Source organism: Pan troglodytes, chromosome 20, assembly GCF_028858775.2.
Source record: "Pan troglodytes isolate AG18354 chromosome 20, NHGRI_mPanTro3-v2.0_pri, whole genome shotgun sequence".
NCBI lineage: Eukaryota > Metazoa > Chordata > Mammalia > Primates > Hominidae > Pan > Pan troglodytes.
In genome coordinates this window covers 47095307-47120382 of record NC_072418.2, presented here as the reverse complement: position 1 = coordinate 47120382, position 25076 = coordinate 47095307, and the positions used below count along the sequence as shown (strand labels likewise).

Genomic DNA, 25076 nt, shown 5'->3' with positions numbered 1-25076 from the left:
CATATAGCACTTTTCAAAATTCTAATGTACATAATTTACTGCTTTGGTAATACTGATGTTCAATAAGAAATTAAAAGGTAATTTATGGAATTATAAAATGGAAAAATACCACAAAATGCTCATTGCAAGAGAAAATTGCTTAAAAAAAAAGTATCCTTTACACATTATCTTACGCATGTACATACACACTCACTCATAAAAATGTATAGATTTCATTATGCTACAAAGGCAATAGTCTATGATCTTCCAAAGCCCATATTCTTTCTTTATCCTGTCATTACAGATACCTGCCACCATTTTAATGGCTTCAGGTCAATACAGGAATGAAAATATCAAAAGTCAAATTATTATAGAGGAACACACACTTCCATTTACAACAATTCATTGACATCATTGATATGTTACTTAGTCTTTTTGGTATTTTAATCTCATAATCATAAATTCCAATTATATAACTTCCAAATCAGAGATATACAGTGTAAATTCTGAAAAACACTCTTCCTTAAACCCATGTTTTACTGCCAGCAATAGGGAAAAGCATGGTAAATGCCAATCCTGCCCAAATAATAAATTTGATAAAATTATCAAATTTCCACAAGTTGTTTTTGGTATTCGCTTAATGGGTGTGGGGCAAAAATATGGTAGAGCCCCTACCTCAGAAGTTTTTTTGTTTTGTTTTGAGACAGAGTCTTGCTCTGTCACCCAAGCTGGAGTGCAATGGCGCAGTCTCGGCTCACTGCAACTTCCGCCTCCCGGGTTCAAGCAATTCTCCTGCCTCAGCCTCCTGAGTAGCTGGGATTACAGGCACCTGCCACCATGCCCAGCTAATTTTTGTATTTAGTAGAGATGGGGTTTCACCATGTTGGTCAGGCTGGTCTCTAAGTCCTGACCTCAGGTGATTCACCTGCCTTGGCCTCCTAAAGTGCTGGGGTTACAGGCATGAGCCACCACACCCAGCCAGAAGTTTTAATAAGAGAATGCTACAGTTATTAGAAGGCAATCATGTCAAAGTCTGGATGGAAATGTGGAAAGTCAGAAATCAAATAAATTCAAGGGGGTTGATAAAAATTTGGCATTGGCAACTACTTCTGACACTTTAAAAGTGTTAGAGTAAACCCCTGCCTTAACATTAATGGATTAAAAACTCAATTGTGTGATATTCAGTAAATTCTTGTCAGGTTAATTAAATTTTTTTCAGTCTGCACTGTCAGAAAAATCACAAAATATACTTCAACTTGGCCGGGTGTGGTGGCTTACGCCTGTAATTTAACACTGGGAGGCCAAGGAGGTTGGATTGCTTGAGCTCAGGTGTTCAAGACCAGCCTGGGCAATGTGGTGAAACCCTTTCTCTACCAAACATACAAAAATTAGCTGGGTGTGGTGGCACGTGCCTGTGGTCCCAGCTACTCAGAGGGAGAGATGGGCGGATGGATGGAGCCTGGGAGGACGAGGCTGCAGTGAGCCATGATTATGCCACTGCACTCCAGCCTCGGTGACAGAGCAAGGTCCTGTCTCAAAAATAAAATTAAAAATAAAGGTACTTCAACTTATGTTTTATAAAACCTTTGGGAAACTAGACAGGCTCTCAATAAGAACCAAATTTGAGAGAAGAGACTAGAGAGAGGACAGGTGTCAACTGTAAAAGAGTAATATCATATTAATATTGTAGGCTGCAGTATCCAGTGGTTTTCTGCATTTCAACAAATGTTCATTTCTGCAAATAATTTTATTTTGCAGGTTTCTTCCTTTGGATACAATGTTCAAATATTGTGCATTTACTCCTTTTGATTCAGTTAACAAACAAGTATTGAGCACACCTACAAGCACTAGTCAATGTTAAGGTTGTATAGATTCAGCAGCAAAGTTCCTGCCCCCATGGAGCTTACAGTCTAATGGACATCAATTCTGGCACCTTCATCAGTATACTTTTTTAAAGCCCAGGTCAAACTCATTTTCTAAATCCTATTTCCTAGGTAACATGTCATAAATGTCAAAGTTTTGACAGAATGCTTTACTGTACCACTTAACAAGGGTTCTCAGATGTGTGGTCACTGGACCACTGGGATATGTTGAGCTATTGCTTAAACACTGACTTAAATAAAACAAATATTTTAAATAAGAGAATGCTACTGTAATTAGAAGGCAATCATTTCAAAGTCTAGATGGAGGCCAGGGGCGGTGGCTCATGCCTGTAATCCCAGCACTTTGGGAGGCCGAGGTGGGTGGATCACATGAGGTCAGGAGTTTGAGACCAGCCTGGTCAGTATGGTGAAACTCCATCTCTACTAAAAATACAAAAATTAGCCAGGCGTGGTGGTGTGCACCTGTAATCCACTGAGGCAGGAGAATCACTTGAGCCCGGGAAGTGGAGGTTGCAGTGAGCTGAGATCGCACCACTGCATCCAGCATGGGCAACAGAGCGAGACTCCGTTTCAAACCAAAAAATAAAAAACAAAAAAAAGTCTAGGTGGAAATGTGGAGCGTTACAAATCAAATAAATTCAAAGAGGTTGATAAAGAAAATTTTTCTCTCCTATGAAATCTGATTACAAGCATTCAGGTTGTACATGAGTTCTGTTTTTTTTTTTTTTTTAATCACCTTGTAGAACTTCCTCCCTCTGACAACTCTCTGATGTTCTTACTATTCTTATCATTTTCATAAAATGTACCAGCAGCATGAATTTTGTGATGACTTACAAGATTTGATCGCCAGCTGAACCTCTTACCACATATCTCACATTTGTAAGGTTTTTCCCCAGTGTGAACTCGCCTATGATACTGTAATTGTGAAGACCGACTGAAGACTTTACCACACACATCACATTTGTATGGTTTCTCTCCTGTGTGGACACTCTGATGAAGTTGGAGACTTGAGGCCTGACTGAAGTGCTTCCCACACTCCCCACATGTATAGGGTTTTTCTCCTGTGTGCACCCTCTGATGCATGTCAAGGTTCAAGCTCCACTTGAAGCCCTTTCCACACTCCCCACATTTGTATGGCTTTTCTCCAGTGTGGACTTTTTGATGGGCTTGAAGGTGTGCACTCCGACTGAAGCTCTTCCCACACTCTTCACATTTAAATGGTTTTTCCCCACTGTGAACTCTCTGATGGGTTAGAAGATGCGAGGCCTGACTGAAGACCTTCCCACACTCCTCACAATTATATGGTTTCTCCCCTGTGTGGATCCTACAATGAATTTTAAGATCTGCTCTACGACTAAATCCCTTTCCGCACTCTTCACATTTGTATGGTTTCTCGCCGGTATGGATCAGCTGGTGAATCTGAAGTCGTGAGCTCTGATTGAAGCCCTGCCCACACTCTTCACACTTAAAAGGTTTCTGTACACTATGTGCTTTCAGATGGATTTTAAGATATGAACTCTGACGGAAGGCTTTACCACATACTTCACATTTATAGGGTTTTTCCCCTGTGTGGACTACCAGATGCACTTGATAATGAATTTTCATTCTGAAGCTCTTCCCACACTCATTGCATTTGTATGGCTTCTCTCCAGTGTGGACTCCCTGATGGGCCTGAAAACTTGAACTGTAAATGAAACCCTTACCACACACTTTACATACATATGGTTTCTCTCCAGTGTGGATTCTCCGATGGGCCTGAAATTGTGAAGGCTGAATAAAGCACTTACCACATTCTTCACACTTGTAAGGTTTCTCTCCTGTGTGGACCCTTTGATGGATACGAAGGTTTGAGCTACAAGTGAAACACTTACCACAGTCCTCACATTTGTATGGTTTCTCTCCTGTGTGGACCATGCAATGATTATTAAGTGCTGATCTACGACGGAAGTTCTTACCACATGTATCACATTTGAATGGTTTCTCCCCAGTATGGATTCTCTGATGTTCCTGAAGATGGGAAGCATGTATGAAGGCCCTCCCACATTCCTCACAATTGTAAGGTTTCTCTCCTGAGTGTAATTTGCAATGTACAGTAAGTGTTGATCTACGACTGAAGCCTTTCCCACATTCCACACATTTGAATGGTTTCTCTACAGTGTGGACTCTCTGATGAGTTTGAAGATGTGAGCTCTGACTAAATTCCTTACCACACACGTCACACTTATAGCGTTTCTCTCCCATGTGGACTCTCTGATGAATATGAAGGGCTGAGATGTAACAGAAGCTTTTTCCACACTCATCACATGTATGAGACTTCTCTCCTGAGTGTAATTGTTGATGAAGATCAAAGTTGAAGACATCAGTGAAGGATTTTTTGTACTCATCACATTGGTAAAGTTTCTGTCCTGTGTGAGTTGTATATAGTCCTGCCCTAACCTGGCAGGACAAATCACCTTGTCTGGGGAACCGAGAAATACTTATCATAGAGTCTTCATACTTGATTAAATCACTTGCAATCTGTTTCCAGATTTGCCCCCAGTAAAGCTCTTCATGTCGTCCTGCTTCTGGAACAGTCTCCACCTCACTTTGGATCTTGTCTGCTGTAAGGACAGAGAATTCAGAGATGTGGAGGCTCTGTTAAAAGTTTTCAAGATGTCATACTTAGGCGAGAGCATGAGATTTTAACAAATCCAGAGAAGGTCCAGTTTGTGTAATGGTCTTTTCCACTGTGTATCATGATCTCTGATTTCCATGCCTAGATAAATCAAGAGGTGGTCCAATTGGCTGCTATCTACCAGGCATTAGACCATACCAAGTCTCCTATGTGAGACACAAGTTAGAAGTCAGAGTTAATTTTAAAAATTAATGTGATACAAATTGTTAAAGTACTGCCATTTCCATCAAATTTTAAAGTCAGTGTAGAATAATAAATAGTAAATTATCTAAATATAAAAAGCATAGACCAGGCATGATTATGCCTGTATATCCCAGCATTCTGGGAGGCTGGGGCAGAAGGATAGTTTGAGGCCAGGGGTTTGAGACCAGTCTGGGCAACAAAGCAAGAATGTACCTCTATTAAAAATATTAAAAGTTAAAAAAAATGTAGATAATATAAATCAACAAGAACTTCAAGGGAAAGTAAGAAAATCAAATATTTTGCAGTTTAGGTTCATGTTACATATTCAAATTATTAAATAACCTGAAATGTTTATATTTACATGTTCAAAATACAGTTGACCGTTGAACAACACAGGTTTGACCTGCATGTGTTCACTTATACATGGATTTTCTTCCATCTCTGCCATCCCTGAGACAGCAAGACCAACCCCTCCTCTTCCTCCTTATAATTTTCTTAATAACATTTTCTCTTCACTTTATTGTAAGAATAAAGAATTCTTCCTTTATTATAAGAATATAGTATACAATACATTATAACATACAAAATATGTGTTAATTGACTATGTTATCAGTAGGTCTTTCAGTCAAAGTAGGCCATGAGTAAAGTTTTAGGGGGGAGTCAAAAGTTATACTTGGATTTTTTTACTGTGAGGGGAGTTGGTGTCCCTAACCCCCAAGTTGTTCAAGGATCAACCATATTCTTGAATATTCTGCATAACATATACACTTAATCTTATTTTTCTGTGTTGACAGACATTAAATGAGCTGACAACTATTATAAACTCTTGACCACTTCTAATATAACTTAGATTTAAAATGTTTAAACCCTTCTGAAAGGTTTATCCTTAATAATATTCCAAAATGTTTAATCTTGTATAAAGAGATATAAATATTTGGAAATTATTTTTTAAATGAACTCTTCCACAAAAGTTTAGTGGAAAGACGTACCTCTAAGAAAACTTTTACAGAGGAAAAACTTACTCCCCTCCTGCAGGAATAGTCATTTAAAAGCTGCCTCTTGGCAGGGTGCAGTGGCTCACACCTGTAATCCAAGCATGTTGGGAGGCTGAAGCCGGAGGATCACTTGAGCCCAGGAGTTCAAGACCAGCCTGGGCAACATAGCAAGACTCTGGCCCTACAAAAAAACTTTTTTTTGTTGTTTTTTTTTTGTTTGTTTGTTTGTTTGTTTTTTTGAGACGGAGTCTCACTCTGTCGCCCAGGCTGGAGTGCAGTGGCGCGATCTCGGCTCACTGCAAGCTCCGCCTCCTGGGTTCATGCCATTCTCCTGCCTCAGCCTCCCGAGTAGCTGGGACTACAGGCGCCCGCTACCACGCCCGGCTAATTTTTTGTATTTTTAGTAGAGACGGGGTTTCACAGTGTTAGCCAGGATGGTCTCGATCTCCTGACCTCGTGATCCGCCCGCCTCGGCCTCCCAAAGTGCTGGGATTACAGGCGTGAGCCACCGCGCCCGGCCTACAAAAAAACTTTTAAAAAAATTGGCCAGATGTGGTGGCACACACCCGTAGTTAACATTATTTAGGAGGCTGAGATGGAGGATCGCTTGAACTCAGGAGTTAGAAGCTGCAGTGAACCATGATTTTATCACTGCACTTCAGCCTGAGGGACACAGTGAGACTTTGTCTCAAAAAAAAAAAAAAAAAAAAAAAAAGAAAAGAAAAAGAGAAAAAAATCTACCTCCTCCTTTGTATCAGTAGACATTTGTTAAATGGTGTCTATATAACTCTGCCTTGAGTCATTTTATTGGAAAGTTACTTCAATATCCAGGTGACTGGAATGGTTAACATGACTTGCAGGCTGGGAGCAAGTACCTAACCACATACTGACTAAAATATTAGCAGATAAGCAGATGGTGAAACTTTAGCTTCTGTCAGCAAGTTTCCTACATGAGGACTAAAGGGAAAGAAAGTTGAACTGATAACATGTATTATTCTAAAAGCTGACAGTAATTTAGACCTCCAGAAAAAAAAAAAGTGAAAAAGAAGTAGACTCCAATCTTTCACAATTGAGATGGAGACAGGGAGAAGAAAAAGATGTCACAGTGTAAACTTTGAAAGCCACCCCCGCAGCAGGAGTTATATTCAGGGAGGAACTCTTCCCAGATAGCGAGATGGATGGTTCCTCACGTCTTGTGGGTCTCTGCTCAATGTCAGCTCACCAGTGAGGGCTGCTTTATTACTCATTGAAAAATAATGAATCCTGTCTTCACCCAATTCACCTCTAGCAACTTGAATTTGTCTATGTTCTTCACAGCACTTTTAACCACTGGACACACTAAGTTACTGGTTGTTTAATGTATGTCCTTCCCACCACAATGCAGCATCAATGAGGGAAGCATTTTCTAATTTTGACATAATACTCGTTTTACACTTTCCTACTTTATAACCATTGTCCAGAACTGTGCCTGTCACAGTGAATGCTCAATAAATGCATGTCAAATGAATAAATGAACCCCAACTTGACTTTTTTTGTGTGAGAATTTAAGCCAAGTCCTAGGAGAAAAGCATCTTTTCCAAATGTTATTTGAAATAGGAAAAGAACAGAAAATTGTAATTTTGCAGAGAAGCTGAAAAGTTGTACAAGATACAGGTATATCCAGGGTGAGGCTAATAAGAAAATTTGAAGGTGGCAAGAATCACTTGGGATAAAAAGAAAGCAGGAAGCCCTATACACTGGTTCCTTCTGAAGCTCTCAATGTAGGTAAGTTGGGCCTTTCACAACAGTTTTTCAAATTAAAAACTGTAGCCCTTTAGTGAGCTGTGAAATAAATTTAAAAGCTTGTAATAAGCATTCAGAATAAAAGAACCAGGATAGAAACTATCAGAGTATTACCACCAGCAGGAAAGGGGTCCTTCTGAAATGCTTACTAAAGCTATAATATCAATCTATACAGACATGAAATGTTTGTTTCATTGTTCTAATTTCAATGAAAAATGCATTTCTTGCTATGGCTCATGCTCAAAAGAGCTCGAAAACTTTGGTTCTAGAAGTTACCTGGTCCTTAATTAAACAAACTGCTTCAAATGGAAAGACAATTTCCAACCGTGACACCTTGGAAAAATATTCATAGGAGAGTATGTAACTCTTGGTATTTATATATATATGATGAATATATGATTATATTTAACAAACTGACCCTTAAAAATTGTAGTTTTTTTGAGGAGGACAAGTCTCTATGATGATGTAACAATTTTGAGCAAGAAGTTTCTTCATTTTTCCCAGGTTATAATGTCAACTAGTTGAAAATAAAAGCCAGGTCTTTATAAAAATAAAGGAAAAATTGTATGACATCTATATTCTTTAATATATGCTTAATGGCTACTACATTTGTAGAAAATAAAAGCACAGCATATTTTTGAACCAGAGAGTCAGGCAACATTCAGCTGTGTCACTTTTGCCACTCAAATCTTAAATCTTCCACCTCTGGCACAGGGGAGGCAAAACCTGGGGGCAGTGATACGGATGGGCACTTTGGAACAAGCAAATGAGGTTCAGATGGGCAGTCTGCTGAAAAGAAAGCAGTTTGCAACCTAGTTACTATCTGACACCTTAGGAAATAGTTATCTTCTTGTGTGGGGAGCTATCTCAGAAGTAGACATCAGAATCTTCACTCAAAAATTATTCCTTCCCAGAAATGAATGTGTTCCATATGATGGAAGCCTCCAGGAAAGCCACTGGGAAGGCTTGTTACTCAGTGTGGTCACAACCACGATGCTTGTAAGTTTTCATGGTATGAGGTTCAAGTGCACACACAAACATTCACGTGAAGGGCACCTAAGGCAGAAGAAACTGGATGTGCAGCCATCAGAAAACAAATAACGTTCTGCAACCCCCTTCATTCATTTTGGTTTGTGTATGATCTGTCCTAGCTGCAAGACCCCTAGAGTGAGGTCACATCCAACCATTAATGCCTTCATTATGCCAACAGATATTTATATTAACAGATATCTGCCATGTAACAGGACTATTTAGGCACTGATGATAGAGTAATAAACAAAAAAATTCCTCCACTCCTGGAGATTATATTCCAGTGGGGAGAGAGAGGGGACAAGCAAGTAAACCAAAGTCTATGAGACACAAGAGAAGGCAGGGCAGAGAGTAAAGGATGGCATTTCCGGTAAGGACGTCAGAAAAGGCCTCCACTGTGAAATTAAAACTGAGCAGAGACCAGGATGAAGTAAGAGAGGGGCCGAGAGGATTGTAGGTGAGTTTTTCCAGGCAAAGACAAGGGCAAATAAGGGCTTTGAGGCAGAAGTATCTGTAGTTGGCAGAATAATCATCCCCCAAAGAATCCACGTTCTAATTCTCATCCTAAGAATATGTCAGGTTATGACAAAGGGTAATTAAGGTTGCAGAGGGAATTAAGGTTGCAAATCAGCTGAACTAAAAATAGAAGGCAATTCTACATTATCCAAGTGGGCCCAGTGCAATTAGAGGGTCCTTATAAAGTGGAAAAAGGATGAAGAGAGAATAAAAGGGAAATGCAACTATAGAAGAATGATCAGAGAAGCAACGTTGCTGGCTGTGAAGAGGGCCACAAGCTATGAAATTTGGCAGCCCCTACACACTGATAAGGGAACGATACAGATTCTCCTTCCCTAGAGCCTCCGGGAAGAAACAGGGACGGGCTGACAGCTTGATTTCAGCCTAGTGAGACCCATGTTGGACTTCAAACAAAGAACTGAAAGACAATACATTTTTATCATTTAATCCACTCAGTTTGGGGTAATATGTTACGGCAGCAGTAAGAAATACAGTGTCCAGGTCGGGCACAGTGGCTCATGCCTGTAATCCCAGCACTTTGGGAGGCTGAGGCAGGCGGGTCACTTGAAGTCAGGAGACCAGCCTGGCCAACATGGTGAAACCCTGTCTCTACAAAAAATACAAAAATCAGCCGGACGTGGTTACAGGCACCTGTAATCCCAGCTACTTGGGAGGCTGAGGCAGGAGAATCACTTGAACCTGGGAGGCGGAGGTGGCAGTGAGCTGAGATTGCACCACTATACTCCAGCCTGGGCGACAGAGTGAGCAGTGTCCTTACCAGGTCTGGGCAACAGCAGGGAGGATGATGTGGCTGGAAAAGATGGAGCAAGAGGTAGAATACAGGAGATGTAGTCAGAGACGCAGAGGAGGATGAACAGCAGACCACGCAGGACTCTATAAGCTCCTTTAAGAGACTTCAACTTCAAGAAAAATAAGAAGCCACTCAGAGTATTTTTTTTTTTTTTTTTTTTTTAGATGGAGTGTCGCTCTGTTGCCCAGGCTGGAGTGTAGCTGTGTGATCTTGGCTCACTGCAACCTCTGCCTCTTGGGTTCAAGCGATTCTCCTGTCTAAGCTTCCTGAGTAGCTGGGACTACAGGCGCTGGCCACCACACCTGGCTAATTTTTGTATTTTTAGTAGAGACGAGGTTTTGCCATGTTGGCCAGGCTGGTCTCAAACTCCTGATCCTCCTGCTTTGGCCCGCAAAGTGCTGGGATTACAGGCATGAGCCACTGTGCCCAGCCCTGTACAAGGTCTTAAGCAGAGGAATGGCAATCTGACTTACATTTCCAAAGGATCACTTTAGCTGTGATATGGAGAACGCCTGTAGGAGAACATACTTTATACTATTAAGGGTGGATGCAGTGCGCCCAGTACGAAGGCTGTTGCAATCATCCAGGACAGAGGTTTGGCAATTTGGACCAGATGGCAGCAAGAGCAGGGGAGAGAAGTACAACAGATGGACAATCACGTACAAGGACTCTTAGCTGCTTGGTTCTTACCTGATTTCCCTTTTCTTTGAATTGCTGTCTTCATTATATCAAGCTTTTTTTCCTTTTCTAAAAGGAATACATCATGTTTGAAGGGGTGATGCCCTAGAACATGCAAAGTCACATATTTAAAACACACTAAAGGTAGAACTGAACTTACTGGCAATTTGAATTACTACTGTATACTGATCAATCAATCAAAAGTAGTGTTTTCAAACACTTTTAGAAAAACCTAATGAAGAAATATCAGTATTTCAAGATCCAGACACATATACATAAATATGTGCTATAAAAACCTATTTCTGAAAGGAGTTAGTTCGCTTGCCTTAGGTAGACAGCAAGGGAAGGGTCTTTGGAGAGCCCCTGACCCATGGGTTAGTGCCTTATTTTTATATAACATAAAAAGCAGCCTGGAAAAAAAAATTTAAGCTGCAGGCACCGATAAGAGAACTACCACAGGGTGTTGTGCCTGGAGACATGCCCATGGCTGCACAGATAGAAAAACCTCCAGCCCATTTGGATAAAAGCTTGTACAAACCTCCAGCTCACTCAGATAAAGGAGCAAGGCCTGGCATAAGAATGCCTTTGTCCTTTGTATAGTCAGCGGGCTCCCAGGAAAAAGTTTCTTCTCCTTTTGTGGGCTCCAGTGGGTTCCAGTGGGCACTCTACTTTCTTTTTTTCAAACTGTAAGTCCGGTCTCTATATATCTTTACTTCAACCTGATTGGTCCCAGGCCAAGGTCCCGGGCCAAGCTAAGTCACACTTTCTCCAAAATAGCCCACAAACTAAGCACATTCCTTCCCCTTCCCAGTCCATAAAAACCCCAAACCCCTGCCTCATAGGGGGAATTCCGTTTGGGTCCCCCTCTCTGCTGGCAAAAAGCTTTCTTCTTTTGCTTATTAAACTTTCACTCTAACCTCACATTTCTGTCTGCACTCATTAATCTTCTTAAAAATAAAACAAAAAACTCCGGGTGTTATCTCAAACAACAGAAAAACTGTTACATCTTGGTACATTACTAAAATTACATTTCTAACCAATGTCTTTTTTTTTTTTGAGACAGTCTCACTCTGTCACCCAGGCTGGAGTGCAGTGGCGTGATCTAGGCTCACTACAACCTCTGCCTCCTGGATTCAAGCGATTCTCATGCCTCAGCCTGCCAAGTAGGTGGGATAAGAGGCATGCACCACCACACCTGGTTAATTTTTGTATTTTTTATTTTTTGGTAGAGATAGAGTTTCATCATGTTGGCCAGGCTGGTCTCGAACTCCCGACCTCAGGTGATCCACCTGCCTCAGCCTCCCAAAGTGCTGGGATTGCAGGCATGAGCCACTGTGCCTGGCCCCCGTTTATTTTCATTAAATCTCCTCCCACAGGTTCTCACACCACTCATGCAATTTACCAGTTTTATTTGCTATGTATTCCATTAATTTTAGTGAACTCTGATATTTCTATCTCATTTTATTTCACTAAAAACTACTGATAGGAAAGTCAGGTCTACAAATGTAGGCGACTAATTCAAGACCTCCAAAGTGTTGAACCCCTGAAGACACAAAATCACTCCAAGAGACTGACATTGAGTGTTAGAAAGCTCATGTCCTCACCCACTGACAGCAGGTTCCTGAAGTTCTCCAGCATCACATCTTGGTACAGATTCCTCTGGACAGGGTCCAGCAGCCCCAGCTCCTCCTCAGTGAAGACCACAGCCACATCCTTGAAGGTCAGTCCCTCCTATAACATCAAACACACCTTGCTTCAGCCTTTTTAACAAAGTCTTGAAAAGAAACTGCACTGAGAAAGTGGAGAGTATGTGGGGGCAGCTGGTCCAGATTTTCAGAGACTTAATGTGTAGATTTCTCAGCCCTTCTCCTTCCATCTTACCAATGCCACACTTTGATTTTCCTTAGTGTCACTAAAAGTACATCAGTAACAATAGCCTTCAACATTTCCTTTGTGGCTTCACTGAGTCTATTTGTAAGTAACCATCTAGAACTCTAAATGACGCATCCTGAGCCATACAGGTTTCACCTTTCGGTAAATATTACCAATTGCCCCAGAAACATTTAGCAAGTCAGAACCAACATACATGATAACACCCACCTTCCTCCTCTCTCACATAGGAACGCTGGATGCTATCCCTTTTCATTAAAGTCTGCCAAACTAACAAGCTTTTGGTAACATATCTAAAACTGCTATGTAGTTTTCCTTCTGTACACCCAGGGCACACAGCACCAGCATTACCTGCAGCATTTAGTGTCATGATCTGGAGCCATCATGCCTCAGTGCACACAAGGGTACCCTTCAAAGTTGTGTGACCTTGGATAAGTTCACCTAGTTTCATCTTGATATGATAGTTCTTACATGACAGAGTTCTTTCAAACGTTGAACAAGAGACTACATATAGCATTTGGAATAGTGTATGGCACAGACTAAGTACCTAAGAAACATTAGCTATTATCTATTATTATTACCATCAAAAACTATTTCACCTCATTTCATGACTGTATATTATTCGAGGGAACTGATGATCTGCATCTACCTGTTCTAAATAATGAATATTTAATTTTCAATATTGTTTTCATTATAACCAATCCAGCAAAGAACATCATTTCATGTAGATCTTACTTTCTTTCCTTTTTTTTTTTTCTTTTTTTTGAGATGGAGCTTCACTCTTGTTGCCCAGGCTGGAGTGCAATGGCACAATCTTGGCTCACTGCAACCTCTGCCTCCTGGGTTCAAATTATTCTCCTGCCTCAGCCTCCCGAGTAGCTGGGATTATAGGCATGCGCCACCATGCTCAGCTAATTTTGTATTTTTAGTAAAGATGGGATTTCACCATGTTGGTCAGGCTGGTCACGAACTCCTGATCTCAGGTGATCCGCCTGCCTTGGCCTCCCAAAGTTCTGGGATTACAGGCATGAGTCACCCGACCGTCAGATCTTACCTTCGTGTGTATTTAAAATGATTGCAGGCCATGCACAGTCGCTCACACCTGTAATCCCAGCACTTTGGGAGGCCAAGGATGGAGGATTGCTTGAGCCCAGGAGTTCAAGACCAGCCTGGGCAACATGGTGAGACCCTGTCTCTACAAAAAATACAAAAAATTAGCTGCATGTGGTGGCGTGTGCCTGTGGTCCCAGGTACTCAGGAGGCTGAGGCGAGAGAATTGCTTGAGCCCAGGTAATCAAGGTTGTGGTGAGCGATGATCACACCACTGTACTCTAGTCTGGGTTACAGAGTGAGACCCTGTCCCAAAAAAATAAATTAAACTAAATAACTGCAAATAAAAAATAAAACATCAGAAAAAAAGCACATTAAAAATTATGATCACATAATGGCAGATTTTCTTCCTTTTTTCCTGCCTCCCTAATCTTTCAAGAGAATACAAGCACTTGGCTGGGTGCGGTGGCTCACGCCTGTAATCCCAGCACTTTGGGAGGCCGAGGCAGGTGGATCATGAGGTCAGGAGTTCAAGACCAGCCTGGCCAATATGGTGAAACCCCATCTCTACTAAAAATACAAAAATTAGCCAGGCATGGTGGTGCGCGCCTGTAGTCCCAGCTACTCAGGAGGCTGAGGCAGAAGAATCACTTGAACCCAGGAGGCATAGGTTGCAGTGAGCCGTGATCGTACCACTGCACTCCAGCCTGGGCAACAGAGCCAGACTCTGTCTCAAAAAAAAAAAAAAAAAAAAGAGAGAGAGAGAGAGAATGCAAGCACCTTGCTTCTCTATATGATGACCAAAAGCAGGTTATAAATTTTCCAATGGTTTTGATAATCTAATTAGGAAGAACAATTCTATTATTCTTACTTACTTGATTATAAATGAATACCAATGTTTATTATGAATTTCATCTTTTTTGGCACCTGTGTGGTAAATATTTTTGCCCCAACTTGTTTTCTCTTAATACTCTGTAAGGTATCTTTTGTCACACCCACTAAAACACTTACCAAAAACCTCAACCCCTGATCCCCATGCTTCAGGGTACTCCTCAGAGATGTTCTTGTGTTGTAATGAGGGTGCAGAGGTTGAATGAACCACTTATTAGTAGAATTGATAGTAGAATGATGGCTGTAAACTAGTTCAACCACTGTGGAAGACAGTGTGGCGATTCCTCAGGGATCTAGAACTAGAAATACCATTTGACCCAGCCATCTCATTACTGGGTATATACCCGAGAAACCACTATCTGAGGGGGATATCCGTAGAGTAATTTAAAGACTTTATATAACCACTGTGCTAATCACTGTCCTTGTGCACCTGGAGTGCTGAGCATCTTAGTGCATCTGAGGTGCCACCACATTAGGAAGACAAGAGGTCCCCCACTACCTGTGGACGTTATCACCCAACAGGGCACTCCAGACACCCACACTACGGGTCATTCATTGAGAAATATTTGTTTCCTTCTGTCTCTCACTTTCACTTGAATGGAATGGCTAATGTTTCTGACCCCTGACTTTCTATGCCAATCTGAGAAGGTTTCTCATATTTCACCTGTTTAAGAGTAAGAAGACACCACGAACCTCCTCATTCTGCTGTTCTGAATAAATACAGTAACAGAACACAAGTGACTGGCAAATCTTCCGTATCACTGGACATTTTAAATGAAGGTTATTACCTACTACTTTGGTCAAACTGGTTACTTTATAAAGGCAATAAGACACTAGTAAATAAAATACATACAAAGTATGATCGAGGCACAAAGCACACAGAATCTAGCTCTTCCTATATGAAAACTCCAACAATATTATTTGTGTGAAGCAGCATTATAGCCTGTTGTGCTGTGCCATGTTAGAGTATTCTATCTACAGCCAGTCACTGTGGCTCATGCCTGTAATCCCGCCACTTTGGGAGGCCAAGGCAGGCGGATCATCTGAGGTTAGGAGTTCGAGACTAGCCTGAGTAACATGGAGGAGCCCCATCTCTCCAAAAAATACAAAATTAGCTGGGCATGGTGGCACATGCCTGTAATCCCAGCTACTCGGGAGGCTGAGGCAGGAGAATTGCTTGAACCCAGAAGGCAGAGGTTGCGGTGACAAAAAAATCAGCAGAAAGTTTTCAGAATTGATTTTTGAGGAAACGGTTATGTAGGAAAATTGTCATTGCAGTGTTATTTAAAACAATAAAATTCTTAAATCACCTAAATGTCCATGAATGGGAAGTAGTCAAAAATAAAAAGGCACATTAATTAAATGGGTATATGGCATAACCTCAAAAAATGAACATTATTTAGTACTTAAGGAAAAAATAACAAAAATGAGATATATGTCATGAATACCAATATAGTTATGAATGCACATTAGGAAAAGACTATAAGAAAATAAAAACAGCTAATATGTAAGCAGAGAAGTAAAGTAGGAGAACTGTTCATTCACACCAATTTTTCTACTCCATAAAATAAATACAGTTGTCGCTCAATACGCTTGGGGAATTGGTTCAAGGACCCCTGAGGATACCATAATTTGTGGATGCTCAAGTCCCTTATCTAAAATAGTGTTTGTACTACAGTCAGCCCTCCACATCCATTGGTTCCACATCCACAGACTCAATCAACCGCAAAAGGAAAATATGTATGGTCAGCTTTACATAGACTCAGGTTTCAATCTGTGGTTGGTTGAATCCACAGATGCAAAATTCAAAGACGCAAAACCCCTAGATGTGAAACCCACAGATACAGAAGGTCAACTGAAATAATAAAATAAACAACATCTAAAAACAAAGTCAACTCAAAAGGCAGAAGGATGCACTTAGCATAAACAGGTTCTCAAATGCCCGTTGTTCTTGAGTCTTCCTCAGGAAACATGAGAATAGTGAGATGGAATTTTAACAGCAAGAGTGGCAAGCCTTATTCACCTTGAATGTGGTCATTTTTCCTCCTGTTTCTGGGAATTTGCAGAGTCCTGAGTTATGCCATTTGAGAGAAGGCAGAATCGTGCCTGGAACACTATGGAAGACACAAAAAGAGACATGAAAGCGTGGCCAGGGATGTCCCCACCAACACAGATGTGTACTGTGAATTAGCCCATGAATGGTCACAGCGGCATTATTCATAATAATCCCAAACTGCACACAACCAAAATGCCCTCCTATGGAAAAATGGATAGACAAATCCTGGCATATCCATACAATGGAATCTTATTTGGAAATTAAGAGGAATGAAGTACTGACTCATGCTACAACATGCATGAACCTTGGAAACACTATGCTGAGTGAAAGAAGCCAGGCACACCAAACCACAGATTGTATGATTTCATGTATATGAAACGTCCAGAACAGACAAATGTTTACAAAGAAAGTAGGTTACTTGTTGATGGGGATTTAGGATAAGAATGGGGATTAAATGTAAATGGGCAAGAGGAGTCCAATTGGGGGATGAAAATGATCTAAACTAAATGATGATGATGATTACTACACTCAGCAAAGTTCCTAAAGATTACTGAATTGTACACTTGAAATGGGTGAATTCTGATACATAAAATACACCTCAATAAAGTTGGAAAAAAATTATTAATCTACATGTCATTTAATTTAACAGACTGCGTTCTGAGTCCATATTGATGGAATATTTACTTTTGAATGAATGAATAAGCAAACAGGGGAACAGGGGATGCTGGTCTTTACAGTATGTTGCCCACTAACAAGTATATCTACTCATAAAAATTAATTTAATTTAATTTTAATTTATTTGAGACAGAGTTTTGCTCTTGTTGCCCAGGCTGGAGAGCAGTGGTGCAATCTTGGCTCACTGCAACCTTCTCCTCCTGGGTTCAAGCAATTCTCATGCCTCAGCCACCAGAGTAGCTGGGATTACAGGCGCGCACTACCACATGTGGCTAATTTTTGTATCTTTAGTAGAGACGGGTTTTCTTTTTTTTTTTTTTTTCTTTTTCTGTGACAGAGTCTTGCGCTGTTGCCCAGGCTGGGGTGCAATGGCGCAATCTCGGCTCACTGCAAGCTCTGCCTCCCGGGTTAACACCATTCTCTTGCCTCAGCCTCCTGAGTAGCCGGGACTACAGGTGCCCACCAACACGCCCGGCTAATTTTTTGTATTTTTAGTAGAGATGGGGTTTCACCATGTTAGCCAGGATGGTCTTGATCTCCTGACCTCGTGATCCGCCTGCCTCGGCCTCCCAAAGTGCTGGGATTACAGGCGTGAGCCACCGCACCCGGCCAGAGAAGGGTTTTTGTCATGCTGGCCAGGCGGGTCTCGAACTCCTGGCCTCAAGTGATCCACAGGCCTTGGCCTCCCAAAGTGCTGGGATTACTCGGGCTGTGACCCTGAGTGCCTCAGTTCCATAACTCAGGACTCAGGCGTGACCCACCATGCCCTGCCCTCTTATACTATTTTTGCAACTTTTCTATAGACTTAAAATTATATAATTACTGTATTAAAGTTTTTTTTAAAAAATCAGGAAATAGTCATAGGACAAATAATAATGAGAAGAATAAGAATGAGCATGATAGAATATGGCAGGTCACTAGTTTATTATCTCTTTATTTGGAAATTTCCATGGATAAGCAGATAAATAGAAAAACATTGAGAAATGTATAATAAAAATTTTGTAAAACATTTATAAGTAATATAAACATAGAACCACTAAAACAAAATGCATTAGGAATTTAACCATTACTATCTTTACATCCTGATTTCATAGGTAATTAAAATTTTTGTATCTTCGTATTTCTGTAATTTCTGAATGCTCCACAGTGATACGGTTCTATTAGAATGTGAAATATTTGTAATAAATGAAACAAAATAGTTGACAGTTTTTAAAAACTGAGAAAACTCCAAGGCAATTAGCCTTGCTCTTAAGGTCCTTTAATCAAGTTCTAACTTACTTTCCCCACCTGAGTACAGCTAGTTCCTCTGCCTCAATGAGAATATATCCAAGAGATGATCAACTCGGGCTCTGACCCTGAATGCCTAGGTTCCAACCCAAGTTTCACCTCTTACTACTTGGATGACCAGTACCTCTCCACAGAGTCACGGTGCGGCTTAAACGTATCTAATTGTATAAATCCCCTAGAATTGAAGTTAGCAATTAAGGCTTAATTATTATAAATGCCCATGCCCTATTACACATGCTACAAAGATACAGTCTCTGTAAAAGAAAAATAACAAGTCACACTCACGTGGAGCTTTGCTTTCAGTAGCCAAGAAGTCAGTCCGCGCAGTCCTTTTTCAGGCTGGGGAAGGAGAAAGCTGTGAAACATCCTGACTGGGTCGCTGTCCCTGAGAAAAGTTAAATGCTCCCCTCCCTTCGTGGAAGTGGACGCAACCCTCGCCTTCCTAAAAGGAGGTCAGAAGGCGTCCGGGATCGTCCAGCGTCCTGCAGGGATCAGAGATAAGGGCTGGGGCCCCTGCTGCCGGAGCTCTGACCCCAGTGGGGGACCTAACAGGTTTCGTGGGAAAATAACAAGAAACCACCACTCACCAAGTGACAGGGACTGCTTGTGTTGTGTAACCTATTCCAGTTACCAAAACGATTCTACAAAGATGGTCCTGACGTCCCCATTTTAAAGAACAGCAAGGAGAGGCCCAGGGAGATTAACATGCCAACCTTGCACTGTAAAAAAGTGACTGCGCGCCTGGAGTGCAGGGAGGCGGAGTGGGCGAGCTCAGAGCCCCGGAAACCCTCAAACCAGGCGAGACGCGACCCAACCAAGTCCCAATGCCCCCCGCCTCCCGCCGCGGGACACGAGGGGAGCCCCAGCCCAAGAAGGCTCCGCTGACACAACAAAAGCCGCCGCCCTTGCCCCACCAAACCTCTGCTCTCCCACGAGGCTTCTTTTCCCATAACCGGACCACCAGGTCCCAGCGAGCCCCAATCTTAAGTCCCTGACATTAGGAGGGGCCCGCGAGTCGCGGAACTGGAAGAAACTACCGTGGAATATGCCGTGACAACCGCCCCCTCTTCCCTGGAGCGGAAGTGCCCGCAACTCCACTGATTGGCGGGACTACATTTCCCAGAATTCCCCGGATCCCCCTGCGTGGGTCAAACGGACCACGACTCCACTGAGCGTTTGGATTACACTCAGAACGCTGAGGGAAAAACGTTCAGAATCTCACCCTTCAGGGAAAAGCGTTGGGACTCCGCGGTGCTCCTTGCCTACGATTCCCGCACTGCCCATGGGGAACGAATCGTATATCGCTGAGCGCCTGGTAGGGAATGTGGACTGTGACCCTGAGAGTCGTCCTTCCCTCTGCCTGAGTCCTTGAGCGAAAATATTGAATAGACAGCAATTCCTGAAGTCTAAACGCCTCCCAGGACTACGGAGGATTATTGGAAAGAGAACAAGCGAGGAGATACAATCTTCAAGGACTAAATGGGGAATGACTTTTTAGGGGTCAGTAGATGATTGATGATTGATTACTATAAACTGATAATATGAGGCCAAAACTAAAAGTTGAAAGAGTGAGCAAGTACAATGGTTTGGGAGAGGCAATGAAGAACAAAGAAGGTGCCAGCCCCTACTCGAGACGCTGTGGTACCACTGGTTTGGCAGGAAAAACAATCATCATTTGAGAGGGCCAGTGGGGAAGCCCTGTCCTCATGGAAAAGCTATCTTCTTTCGTTTACACTTTTCATGGTATTATGTCTACTGAAGAGGTAAAAACACCAAATTTCAGAGAAGCTCTTAAATTGCCCAATACTTCAAAGCAAGTATAACTGGTGAAGCGCTTGGCATTGATGTCAGACACCCAATGCCTATGATTTATTTAATGCAGTAGCATTAAGGAGGATCCTATACATGAAGGAACATATTTTATTTTCTTCCTTTATATTTTTTGGTTAAAATATCGTTATTATAGTTGGCAATTTGGAATCTGGCTTACGTTGGTTGATACAAATTAATAATAAAGCAAAATCAGAAAACAACCCATCTAAAATCTTTCTTCAAGATAACCAGGGGCTGGGTGCGGTGGCTCACGCCTGTAATCCCAGCACTTTGGGAGGCCAAGGCGGGCGGACCATGAGGTCAAGAGTTCGAGACCAGCCAGGAGAACATGGTGAAAACCCATCTCTACTAAGAATACAAAAATTAGCTGGGCATGGTGGTGCGTGCCTGTAATTCCAGCTACTCGGGAGACTGAGGTAGGAGAATCGCTTGAACCTGAGAGGCAGAGGTTGCAGTGAGCCGAGATCGTGCCACTGCACTCCAGCCTGGGCGACAGAGCAAGACTCCGTCACGGAAAAAAAAAAAAAAAAAAAAAAACCAGATTTTTTTCTCCCCATAAACATACATTGGCCTATATATGGTTTAGATCTGTGTCCCCACCCAAATCTCATGTTGAAATGTAATCCCCAGTGTTGGAGTTGGGGCCTGGTGGGAGGCGATTGGATCATCGGGGAGGTTTCTAATGGTTTAGCACCATCCCTCTAGTGCTGTTCTCCTGATAGAGTTCTCATGAGATCTGCTTGTTTAAAATTGTGTAGCATCTCACTCCTCGCTCTTTTCCTCCTACTCTGGCCATGTGAAGTGCTGGCTCCCTAGTCGCCTTGCAGCATGGTTGTAAGTTTCCTGAGGCCTCCCCAGAAGCTGAGCTGATGCTGCCATGTTTCCTCTACAGCCTGCAGGACTCTGTGTGAGCCAATGAAACCTCTTTATAAATTACCCAGACTCACGTATTTCTTTATAGCAATGCGGGAATGGACTAATACACTTATCAATCTATATTTTTGTTTTTTAAAAAATGAAGTCTCCCATTCTAGATTCATTTTATAAACTAAAAAAAGACCTTTTCACAATTGTGTTTACACATAAAAACAAGGTTACTATGCTAATCACACAATGCCACACATCCCCCTCTTTGAAAATTGACTGACTGCTATTTCTATACTAGTTACAGCTGTATTGTTGCTCTAGTCGGCCCTTTCAAATGACAAAATTTATTGAGATGCTCCATCTCGGCCAGGCGCAGTGGCTCACGCTTGTAAACCCAGTACTTTGGGATGCCAAGGCCAGCGGATTACTTGAGGCCAGGAGTTTGAGACCAGCCTGGCCAACATAGTGAAACACTGTCTCTACTAAAAATACAAAAAATTAGCTGGGCGTGATATGGTGGTACATGCCTGTAATCCCAGCTACTCAGGAGGCTGAGGTACAAGAATCACTTGAACCTGGGAAGCCGAGATCACGCCACTGCACTCCAATCTGGGTGACAGAACGAGACACTGTCTCAGAAAAAAAAAAAAAATTGGAAGGGAGGGAGGAAGGGAAATGCACTCCAGCTGAGTGACAGAGTGAGACTCTGTCTCAGGAAAAAAAAAAAAGGAAGAAAAGAAAGAAATGTGAATCAATCAATATCTTCTAAAAAATTTAAAATTATTTTTTCCAGGGTTATATTTTTAACATTTTGATCTTCAGCGATTCCAACATTCAAGATTATGTCTTTCTGGATTATGATCAATTTCTGTCCTTAGTGCATGATCTCAGGATGTACCAGATACTAGTTTTTATCCATTACTGGTGCTGCTAAACTTGAACAGTTGATTAAGGGGTTTCTCTCCAGAATTCTGCACTCTAAAATTATTTTCCCCCAAAAAAGTTACTACTATCTGGTGAAAAACTGAGATACTCCAACTCATTCGATGTTGATTTTTTGGCATTATGCTCTAAGGAAAAGCTTTCCATCTATATTATTTATTTGTTTATACCAGTGTGGATTTGTGAATTCTTGTTATATTAATGAGTTCACATCTACTACTGTTATTACGTATTTTGATTCTCTGGTTGTCTCAGATTTTGCCAGTAAAATCCTCTTCAAGCAGTCCCCTCTTGCCTTCTGGCTCCTCCTGTTCATCATGATATGAGCTCTTTGTGCACTGGTTTACTTTCTGATACTGTGTGTTCCAAGTTCATTAGGTATTTTTCAAGTTCATTGGGTATTTTCCCTACCCTAGCCATGAGATCAGATATTTCTCCTAGGACTTCTGGTTCCTATTTGTGGAAAATGTAGTTAGAAACAAAGAACTGAGTGCTAGGTGTGATCGCTGCTACCTTAGTGTTATTGATTCTTGACCCTCTCAGCTGACAAAACTAGCAAATATATACTTTTTTTTTTTTGAGACGGAGTTTCCCTCTTGTTGCCCAGGCTGGAGTGCAATGACGTGATCTCGGCTCACTGCAACCTCTGCCTCCCAGGTTCAAGAGATTCTCCTGCCTCAGCCTCCCAAGTAGCTGGGATTATAGGCATGCACCACCACGCCCGAATAATTTTATATTTTTAGTAGAGCCGGGGTTTCACCATGTTGGCCAGGCTGGTCTTGAACTCCTGACCTCAAGTGATCTGCCCACCTCGGCCCAGCCTTTTTGTTTTTTGTTTTTTTGGTAGAGACAGAGTCTCACCATGTTGCTCAGGCTGGTCTCAAACTTCTAGACTCAAGTGATCCTCTCGCCTCAGGCTTTTTTCACTTTTTATACTGCTATTGATGTCTAGTTATTATGATCTAGACTGTAGTTGGAAAATATATTTTTATGGTGTCAAACTTTTACATTTATCAAGACTTGTTTTGTGGCCTAATATATGGTCTGTCTTGAAGAATGTTTCATGTGCAGTTGAGAAAATGTGTATTCTGTTGGGGGGTGGAGAGTTATGTCAATGTCTCTCAGGTTGAATTGGTGTATAATGTTCTTCAAATTATCTCTTTCCTTATTTATCTTTTGTCTGGGTGTCCTATGCATTTGAAAGAAAGGTAGGGAGTCTCTTACTATTATTGGAGAGCTGTATATTTCTCCCTTCAATTCTGTCAGTATTTACATTTTATATTTTGGAACTCTGATATTTGGTGCACATATGTTTATAACTGTTTCATCTTAGTGAAATGAACCTTTTAGCAATATTTAATGTCTCGTTTAACAGTTTTTGACTTAAAATCTAATTTATCTGTTAGTATAGCTACCTGTGCTGTTATTTTTTTTACATGGGATATCTTTTTCCATCATTTGCCTTTCACCTATGCATGTCATTAATTCTAATGTGCAGAGCATATAATTACATATTGTCTTTCAATCATTTTGACAAACTACATCTTTTTATTGGGGAGTTTCATTAATTTCACTTAAACTAATTATATATAGGTAAGGACTACCATTTTAAATTTGTTTTTTATATGTCTTATTGTGTTTTTGCCTCTCATTTCCTTCATTACAATTGTCCTTTGTGTTGAGTTCTTTTTTTGTAGTGATAAATTTTGAATCACTTTTTTTTTTTTTTGAGATGTTGTCTCACTATGTCGCCCAGACTGGAGTGCAGTGGCACAATCTCAGCTTACTACAAGACCTCCACCTCCCGGGTTCAAGCAATTCTCCTGCCTCAACCTCCCGAGTAGCTGGGACTACAGGCACGCGCCACCATGCCCAACTAATTTTTTTTGTATTTTTAGCAGAGATGGGATTTCACCACGTTGGCCAGGATGGTCTCGATCTCTTGACCTCATGATCCGCCCGCCTTGGCCTCCCAAAGTGCTGGGATTACGGGCATGAGCCACCCTGCCTTGCCTTGAATCACTTCTTATTTTCTTTTGTGCATGTTTCATTGGTATTTTCTTTATAGTCACCAAAAGTATATGTAACATCCTAAAGTTATAACAGTCTTTTAAATTGATACCAACTTAACTTCAATCAGATATAAAAACCCTACTCCTTCACAGCTCTTTCCTTCCCGCACTGTTACTGATCTCATAGTACATCTTTACATAGCGTGTACTTATTTACATAGATTGGTAGTCATTTTTATGCATTTGTCTTTTACGTTGTATGGAAAATAAAAACTGGAATTACAAACTAAAATTACTATCATAATGTTGTTTCTATTGCTTCATGTAATTGCCTTTAGTATAGATCTTTATATTTTCATATGATTTCAAGTTATTGTCTAAAATCCTTTCATTTCAACTTGAAGGATTGATTCCCTTTATCAATTTTTTTTTTTGAGATGGAGTCTCGCTGTGTTGCCCAGGCTGGAGTGCAGTGGCACAATCTCGGCTCAGTGCAACCTCCACCTCCCTGGTTCAAGCAATTCTTCTGCCTCAGCCTCCTGTGTAGCTGGGATTACAGGCGCCCACCACCACGCCTGGCTAATTTTTATATTTTTAGTAAAGACAGGGTTTCACCATGTTGGCCATGCTGGTCTCAAACTCCTGGCCTCAAATGATCTGCCTGCCTCAGCCTCCCAACCTTTTCAATTCTTGAATAACTTGTCTACTGGCAATTCTCTCAGCTTTTGTTTTTCTGAAAAGTTATTAATTGATCTCTCATTTTGGAAGTATAGTTTTGCTGAATATAGAATCCTCAATATACCAGGTTTTTTTCCAGCACTTTAATACATCATCTGGCCTTGGAGGTTTGCTGAGAAATCCACTGATGATCTTTTTTTTTTTTTTTTTTTCTTTTTTGAGACAGTCTCCCTCTGTCGCCCAGGCTGGAGTGCAGTGGCATGATCTCGGCTCACTGCAATCTCTGCCTTCCAGGTTCAAGTGATTCTCCTGTCTCAGCCTCCTGAGTAGCTGGCACTATAGGTGTACACCACCACGCCTGGCTA

The 25076-nt window shown here is 41.4% G+C and overlaps 1 protein-coding gene across 14 annotated transcripts; it reads right to left on the bottom strand.

Annotated features, from left to right (window-relative positions):
* Window positions 1-1707: 1707 nt before the first annotated feature.
* Window positions 1708-19498, bottom strand: ZNF234 (zinc finger protein 234). 14 transcript variants are annotated; one of them, XM_009435735.5, is made up of 6 exons: window positions 19417-19498; window positions 18665-18718; window positions 16385-16475; window positions 12135-12261; window positions 10543-10635; window positions 1708-4462 (listed from the first exon to the last, which is right to left on the bottom strand). In XM_009435735.5, exons 3-6 carry the CDS (start codon window positions 16397-16399, stop codon window positions 2595-2597), a joined length of 2103 nt encoding a protein of 700 aa, XP_009434010.1. In that variant the 5' UTR covers window positions 16400-16475; window positions 18665-18718; window positions 19417-19498; the 3' UTR covers window positions 1708-2594. The 14 variants fall into 14 exon arrangements, with proteins under 14 accessions (XP_009434010.1, XP_009434011.1, XP_063656160.1 ...); XM_009435736.5 differs by having other exon boundaries at window positions 18967-19478; XM_063800090.1 differs by having other exon boundaries at window positions 18665-18861; window positions 18967-19469.
* Between the last annotated feature and the right edge of the window lie 5578 nt (window positions 19499-25076).

Excerpts from the sequence above, each read along its gene's own strand:
- ZNF234 (XM_009435735.5), bottom strand. Across the intron at positions 10,636-12,134 it reads CAGGAACCTGCTGTCAGTGG|GGCATCACCCCTTCAAACAT; the intron begins GTGAGGACATGA and ends TGCATGTTCTAG. Across the intron at positions 4,463-10,542 it reads TCAAAGAAAAGGGAAATCAG|CAGACAAGATCCAAAGTGAG; the intron begins GTAAGAACCAAG and ends CTGTCCTTACAG.